Raw genomic sequence first — 8,097 nt, 5'->3', positions numbered from 1 at the left:
TTTTTTTTTTTTTTTTTTTTTTATGTGGTGTATGTATATGGTTTGTTTAACTTTATCCATTCCGTATTATGGAGCGGGGAAGAGCAGTCGTTACACTGTGGACCATGGTTCACAGTTAATATTATAGTTGTGTTGAACTAATACTGCAATTATGTTGAAAGTATCACTTCAACACATCACTTTCAACACAACTGCAATATCAATTCAAGATAACTGCAGTATCAACCATGACCATGGTACACAGTATAATTTGCGGGGAAAGAGACCTGTGAGTGTTCGTCGTGATAGTATAGTATGTGGTTTTATATTTATTTTAATGATATAATTTGGTTAGTTCTATTTTTGTGCATTCAAATTTTTCTATATAGCACGTGTATGTAAGTAATAATGCATTAATAAGCAGTGGCGAACTATAGTCGTTCATCTAACGGGTCGAAGTACACTATATTTCCACGACGACGACGAATCAAAGCCACTTTACTGGGAGCGGCGAGCCTTTAACTCCCCGCAATTCTCACACCACGATTACTCGGAGTAACTGCACTGTACCTTGTTGAGTCGTTGATTCGATCCGGAGATGTCGAAACGCTTTACCGTATTCCGTGAACGACGCTGATCACGTCAATGCCGCCGGTCAATATCCGAGGTCAGCAGCTCTTGATCGCCGATCTCGTGCCTGCATTTCTATCTTCCCGTTTCGTCTCTGCTCAGCTCTTTGAATTGAATTTTAGCTTTTTTCTGTTACAATTTACGTCTTTCCGCTTCTTTATGCTTTGTTCCATGTGAGAGCTTTGATTCGTAACTGGATATTGCAAAGACGAAAGAGAATTCTATACGCCCTGAAAGTCACTGCGAATCTAATTATTATAACTAGCTAGGCTTGAGGTTTTAAATCAAATGAGAATGAATTTTATTGGTTTTACTATTGATATTTGACAAGTATGATAGTTGCATGATGACGATATGATCGGTTTTTGAGCTCATTGAAATTTACTGCGTTAACCATTAAGAGTGGGGCAACATTGTATCTAAGCGCTTAGAGAGAGTGAGAGGGAGAAAGAGTCCCTTCATGGAAAGATCAGAGTATAACAAAAATCTGTTTTACATCAAGTTCAGCCGATCAAGTTTGTCTTAAAATGAACTCATTATCATAAGGTAGTGTTTGTGACATATATGTTTCCATCAGAACTTAATTTTCATTATTCAGTTACTGCTTGTAAAGATCAGATGAGCTTGCTAAGCCAGATCATAAATATGATTTCTGTAAACTTTATATGCTTGCTAACTTTTGCAGTGACCACTAATATCTTCGTTGTACCCTCTATTCTGCATTTAATATCACTGGTTTATTATTTTAGTACTAAAAGTGCAGACAATTTTTCAGGCACTTGAAACCTTTTGTATGAAGAGTGATCATGTAAAATGTAGAAGTGGAAAGTTCTTAGTTCAGTACTGATTGATGGTTTATTGTATACCATGGTGATTAACACCAGTCTCTTTCACTTTGTATCTCACAATACAGCAGAGCATAATGGTTCCAAGGAAAAGGGAACTTGATCAATAAAGGAAGCATTCAACTTAAAAGTCTTTTGAGAAAACCACCAGGACTCCCACCAAGGTAATCATCACATGAAATGTGTCACAGAGATAGATCAATTCCTCAGCCTCCAAACTGAGGTACAGGGTCCTAGTGGTAGTGGGTAACAGGGCAGCATAGACTAAAAGAGGCATTTCTTCATGCATGGTCCACCAATAAATTTATGCAACGGTTATGATGAACCTATGCTGCTGAACCATAGAGGAGTTGATGGTGTAGCAGGTATATGAGATACAGTTATATAAGGTGTCATTGAAACGATTGGACAGAGCTTGCCCTCTGTGATTGTTGGGAAAGGATTGATACCTTGACTCCAACGTGATTTCTTCCTTAGGAAATTAAAGAAATTTACAATTGCTTGTGAATGATAATGCTCTCTCCCTCTGTGAACTCTACAATTTAGCCTTCTATTACTCAATTTTGGGGTTACATATCATTTTATTATAAACTGGAGTGTACTATTCTGAAAGAAAATTCAAATGATCACCATCTCTGATGACACTGAAGTCATCTATTTCTGCATTCTCTGAATTTTGAACTTTTGTAAGACTCTGGACTCCAAACTTCTGACCTGCAAAATAAGTTCCATTTCCTGATTGTCAGAAACACACAAGTGGCAGAAACATTTACTATTATACATTATTTTTTATATCCATTTCCTGATTGTCAATAACATTTGTTATTTAATCCATTAAATATCCAGGTTACTTTGTGCTTTATATGGAGATCAAATAAAGGCTTACTTGCTACTGCGAAAAGCTCTTCCATAGAACCAGGTAGATTTATTAGCTTCCCAAACTGCTGATGTGATTCGTTGCTATTTAACTTGATATGAATAGTGACTCTCTTCTTGGATTTTGACACTTCTGCAGCATTCATGGGACAGTTGCTACTACCTGAACTTGTACAAGTGGGTCTTCTGTGGCTGGAGTAAGAACAAAAGGGGGGCCTGTATCTTGTAGGCTTAGTTTCTGGACCATGAAACCTGATCCTATGCTCTTCTAATTTGTTTCGGTCTTCGAAACTTCGTAACAGGTCATACATGTTTTTGTCTCCATTATGTTCTGCTAGAGCCTTTGCTGTCCACCCTGTTGCATCAGGTCTAGTTACATTTGCTCCTTTTTCCAGCAGACCCTTAGCCACCTCAAGGTTCCCCTTGCAAACAGCTACATGAAGAGCCATTGTGCCATCTGCATCTGGTAAACTTGTGTCCATTTCACACCTGCATCTCTGCATACTATCTTGTGCATAATATCTCTCCCCTTGCGTTTCACCACCAACAGAATTGTTGAAGACTAAGTCTGGTTCTTTTTCGTTGTCCTCAGAGCCAATGTTTCCTAATGTTTGCAGTTTCTATTTTATGACAAAAATAGCCTATCATGAGTTTCGTTCTGCAGAATAGTCAAGGTATAACAAAACACATATAGGAAGGAGGGAAAAGACTCTTCAAAATAATACATATAAGTTCTCGTATATTCACCTGTAACAGATTGTTCATAATAATGCGTTCATCTTCTGGATTTGCATGAAGAATGTTCATCAAAGTTGCTCTGCTCACCCTCAATATTTGGGAAACCTCAACGGTTCGTACAGCAAAGGGTTGCAGCCTTCCAAATAAAACCCCTATTTCTCCAAATAGTTCTCCTGAAGCTGCCCTTCCAAAGACCTGCCATATTTGTAGCAAAAAAGAGTTAGCTGATAGTTATAGAAATATATTAAAATAAAATATTCTCATATAGAAATTACTTACTTGCTCATGGCCATCAACACTTAGTATCAATTCCTGTCACCATAAATAGTTTCCTTGTTAAGAATAGAGTAAAATAGTTTTAGTTTCAAATAACATATTGAATCTATTAACCAACTTACCACTGCCCCTGAGACCATTATGTACATATCTGTTGGAGCCTCATTTTGTAAAATAACTTCTTCCTTAGGAGGAAAATACTCTGCTTCCATTTCAGGAACCTTCATTTAGAAAAAAAAAATGTGAAACAATGAAATCCTTGTGATTTTTATGTCATAGTAACATAGAAATCGGAGTTGGGGAGGGAAAAATGAAGTACCAGTTGGAAAAGGAAATCATGTGAAACTCCCCGGAAAAGATGAACATTCTGAACTATAGGGAAAAACAGGTGGTGTGAGATGCTTGATCGAATAGCCTTTGGCAAGGCATTCAAAGTTTCTTGCTGTTTCAATGCTTCAGTTTTGAACTTGAGACAGATATGAGCTAAAACTTGATCCTGTATCCGCGGTGGTAACTGGTTGCGTTTTGAAAATTCTGAAGCAGCCTTGACTGAATCCCTCTACACAAACAAAACGTTTTATAGATCTCATAGTTTAGCACATGTGTGCAATGTGCCATATATATATAATATTCTTTTTGTTTCATTCATTCTCTGCAGTTTCATGCATTTTCTTAATATGATTTTCTGTGTTGAACTTGATCTCCTATTCTCCTTTAAAGGCATGTAATCATACTTTTCTTTTCAGTAGAAGGTGGCTTAAAGATTGCTTATTATATCACTTTTTCCCTTAATTTTTTTTATATGATGTCAATATACACACACACATAGCGAGAGAGAACTTACGAAATTTCTGGTGCGGCTGGTCCAGTGAACAACAAGGTTTGTCATATTCCCAATGATGTAAGATGTCAATCCTAAGTTGAACAACATGTAAAAGATATCAAAGAGCATCTCTCTTGTGTTCTCAGCATGCAGGTCCCCATAACCGGTTGTGGTCAGTGTGACTATAGACCAATACATTGCAGTTACATATCTCACCCAAAGGCTTGCCTCCTTGAAATTTGGATATGCTGCTCCAATCCAGGTATTTTTTGGATCAGGATATCTATCTGCAATCATGTAGTTAAAGCATCCAGCACAATGTACTGCAAACAAAGTTACCTGCATTTTGACAAAAAGGCAATTCATGCATATATCTTTAATTTGGTTGTGAGCTTTGGTACTTAGATATGAATTGAACTCTAGTATTCACTCTTTAGATCACATACTGATGACTTACAGATATGAGTTTTGTGCAGCGTGTCCAGAAGTAGTTAAACCGGATGTCCTTCTCAAGTCTGAAGGAAAGCAAACTGGGTAGTGAGAATTTGGATAATTAGGGTAGATACACCAAAAACAGGTTTGAAATATGGTGATGGACCTTGCAAACAGGGCGCTTACACGCCTCAGGCGCCAAAGCCTGAGCATGCTCAGCAATTTGAAGCCTAGTCCGCCACTTGTTTTGTGATCTGTGAAAAGGAGGCTGAGAGCTTGGAATGGCACAGTTGAGGCCACATCAAACATGAACCATGTTGATAAATACCTGCCAGCCATTTAGAAGAACATGGCATTGATGAATGAATGATATAAGAAACAGAAGAGCTCTCGTGATTCAGATAGTACGTTGGAGAAGAAAATCTGATTATAATTACTGCTGCAAGCTTACCTTATTGCTATTTTCCTAGGACTATCTACAAGCAGGTATGATTGACTATCGAGGTATGCCACGAAGAATGTTAGAAAGATGTCAATTGCAAAGAAGCAGTTGACAATGTTGTCAATGATGAACAGCGCGTCTTCCTTGTACGTGAGGAATGCAAACTCAAAGGGAGAAATCCAGGCAGAGTAAATGACCAGAATGACTAGAAACATCTCCCAAGCCCTGAAAGAATGAGAGAAAGAGAGAATCAGCTGTACGTTGTCCATGCCTACGAGGCCGGGGAAATAGTCAAAGCTCATCATCTCACCTGTACCGGGGATCAAATGGTGAATTTATGAATTTTCTAAGTTTTGTAGTTTGGTTGATTCTGGCTCCAAGAGAAGGGAGGAGATCACTGGAGAAGAAACCATAATTGGTTTCTGTTTTCGGTTGTAACTCGTCAACACAGAACCGCTTCAAGCAATTTCTAGCATAGGAAAACAACATATTGCTTTTGCAGGTCTGAATCCTTGGAGAGCTCAAGTAGAAGTCTGTCTGCTAAAGCTCTTTTGATGATCAAGTCTCTTTTGCGAGCTCTTTATATAGGGAAGCTAATAGCAGCATGTGACACACAGGTAAAGCCTATTATACCTTTTTATCTTTCATGTGAATGTTTTGAAAGACTGTTCAACAGGTTGAAAGAGTAGGAGAAAGAAGGCTGAAAAAGGGAATATTTTTTTTTTCCTGATTTCTGTTGAACAAGCAAAGCTATCAAATGAAGAAATAATAAATTAAAAAGAAAAGTTTTGATTCGAGAAAAGGCTAAGTTGTGGCGGCACTCAAAGTGGCAGACAGACACTAACCTCTTTGTAGTGCAGCTGCAAAGACAAAGACAAGCTTTGAGACAGGTAGAAGCAGAGAAGGAGGGAAGGAAATGGAGGGGAGTTGGTGATAATGGTGGAAGCTTCATCATCCTTAGATGTGGAGGTAAGAATGATATATCGTCCCATGTGTTTTGAATGACAGGTCTGGGCTGAGGGAGGTCGTTTAGATTGGTGATTTCATTTCAAAATTGTATATTTTGCTCGACAGGTAAAAGCAGGACTGGAATAATGGCTAGCTGTGTTTCTTATGGCTGACACGTTCTCCAATAGCTGAGGCCTTCAGAGGAATAACAACGGTAAGAAAGCCTCTCAATTCCACACGCATTAGGATTATTATTATTAGAGTTAGTATCACTTGGGTCCTCTGGGACTATGGTAACACTGTCACATTTAGTCTTAAACTTTCAGTTTAATCATTAGTGGTCCTTCAGCTCTCAAATTTAATTAAATTGGAAGAACCATAAGTGCTTAACTTGAAAATTAAAAGACTACGTGTGATTAAATTGAATGTCTAGGACGAAATGTGAGAGTGACTCTATTACAATGTAGTATCTGTTCATACATACGTTCTCAACTTATTGAATCACAAAAAGTCAATGTCCCCACTGAGATTTAAACCTGGGAGAGCACAGAAGTGTCATTAAGTTACAAGCCACCTGGCCAATACACTATAATTTAGTATAGCGTATTTATGCAGATGTTTGAATATGCAGTGTCACTATATACTCAAACGACCTAGCTGGTATTATAGTACAGTACAGTATAGTATAGTATAGCGTATGTATGCAGGTGTTTGATTATGCAGGGAAAGCAGGACCATATGTGGGGATACAGATTCCCGCCATACATACATGATATATCTCCACAGGGTATGTATTCTGCTCTCTTTCTAAGAAAAAGAAACGCATTACTGTGTGTGATATTCGCCGCCCGCCCTTAGAGATAAGTAGCTTGTGTGTGAAACAGATCTAATCCTTATCTGAGAACACACCACATTTTCAGTTTCATTATCCTAAACCGGGTATTCCAACTACTTCCAAACTGTACTGTTCAACACGGTTTTCCCTCGTGCAGAACTCGGCAGAGCACGAGAAATTTCCTGGAAATTTGAAAACGAGTTTAATTAGTTTTTGCACAGTGGGGGAGGACAGGTGTGAGTTAATGAAAAAAGAGTGGAGTCAAGTCTAGGACCCCATATGGTGGGCCTTAAAAGAGAGATGTCTAGATCCATAGTGAAGAAATGGGGCAGATTTTTTGCCCACTAGCTAAGAAGCAATCTTCGCCAGATTAAGAAGACATGTGGGCATTGTTGTTAGTTTCTGGGATGAGGTTTGGTGGGGGTGGGGTGGGGTGGGGTTTTCTTGATTTTAATTACGGTAATTAATTAAGACACTTCCATGCTTGATGTAGTCTGTTTAGTGTACATTGTCTGACCATAATGTTGACAATGATGTTAAAGCAATTATCCAGTGATTTTGCGCTTATTATTGCGGATTGCGGATGGGTTTAGTGTATGTTTTTGTCTCTGAGCGGTGGGTCACAGTCAAAAGGACAGTTAGTTCAAGGAAAAAATCTTAACTGTTTTAAAAACTTGACCCTATGTGTAATTCCACTAACAGTAACGTAACCAATATTCAATTATTTATTTATTTTTTACTTTTCTTCCAATAAGTGAGGGATGGATGTTCAAACAGGAAAATTCCTGTCCCTGCCCCCTCATTATCTAATGTGATTATTTTGCAATGACATTGCTTCTTTTTTTTTTTTTAATCAATTTTCTTTTTTTAAAGAGTGAATCTCCTTTGAGACGAGTATGATCAATCATGCTAAACTTTAATATTTATGCTGGAAAATATAATACTAATCAAGAATAAATTGTTTGTTACTTATAAGAAAAAATATACTACGTAATACTTTTGAGGAAAACTTAGGGTGTGTTTGGTTCGCATATGAGAATCGGAATAGGAATCAAATACTTGGTAATGATAATAGGTTTTGATGAAAATATTTTGCATGTTTGGTACTTTGGTAGCTAGTAGAGTGGAATTAGAATAATTACTAATATTGATGTTTGGTTATGTATGACCTTATAATGGGAATAAAAGTTTTAAAAATACAATTGATCATAATATAATGACGTCCAAAACACCAATATGAACAAAAACATCAAAATAAAAATCTAAAAGCACT

At 37.6% G+C, this 8,097-nt stretch overlaps 1 protein-coding gene across 1 annotated transcript; it reads right to left on the bottom strand.

The window, feature by feature from the left end:
• Positions 1 to 1,445: 1,445 nt before the first annotated feature.
• Positions 1,446 to 6,171, bottom strand: LOC116032209 (potassium channel KAT3-like). The gene is made up of 11 exons (XM_031274672.1): positions 5,352 to 6,171; positions 5,051 to 5,266; positions 4,766 to 4,927; positions 4,625 to 4,682; positions 4,189 to 4,506; positions 3,664 to 3,903; positions 3,467 to 3,565; positions 3,348 to 3,380; positions 3,078 to 3,263; positions 2,341 to 2,950; positions 1,446 to 2,168 (listed from the first exon to the last, which is right to left on the bottom strand). Exons 1-11 carry the CDS (start codon positions 5,528 to 5,530, stop codon positions 2,056 to 2,058), a joined length of 2,214 nt encoding a protein of 737 aa, XP_031130532.1. The 5' UTR covers positions 5,531 to 6,171; the 3' UTR covers positions 1,446 to 2,055.
• Positions 6,172 to 8,097: the final 1,926 nt, after the last annotated feature.

Source organism: Ipomoea triloba, chromosome 10, assembly GCF_003576645.1.
Source record: "Ipomoea triloba cultivar NCNSP0323 chromosome 10, ASM357664v1".
In the NCBI taxonomy this organism is placed as follows: Eukaryota; Viridiplantae; Streptophyta; class Magnoliopsida; order Solanales; family Convolvulaceae; genus Ipomoea; species Ipomoea triloba.
Note: the sequence above shows the minus strand (reverse complement) of the source record. Positions and strands in the feature narration are given on the sequence as shown.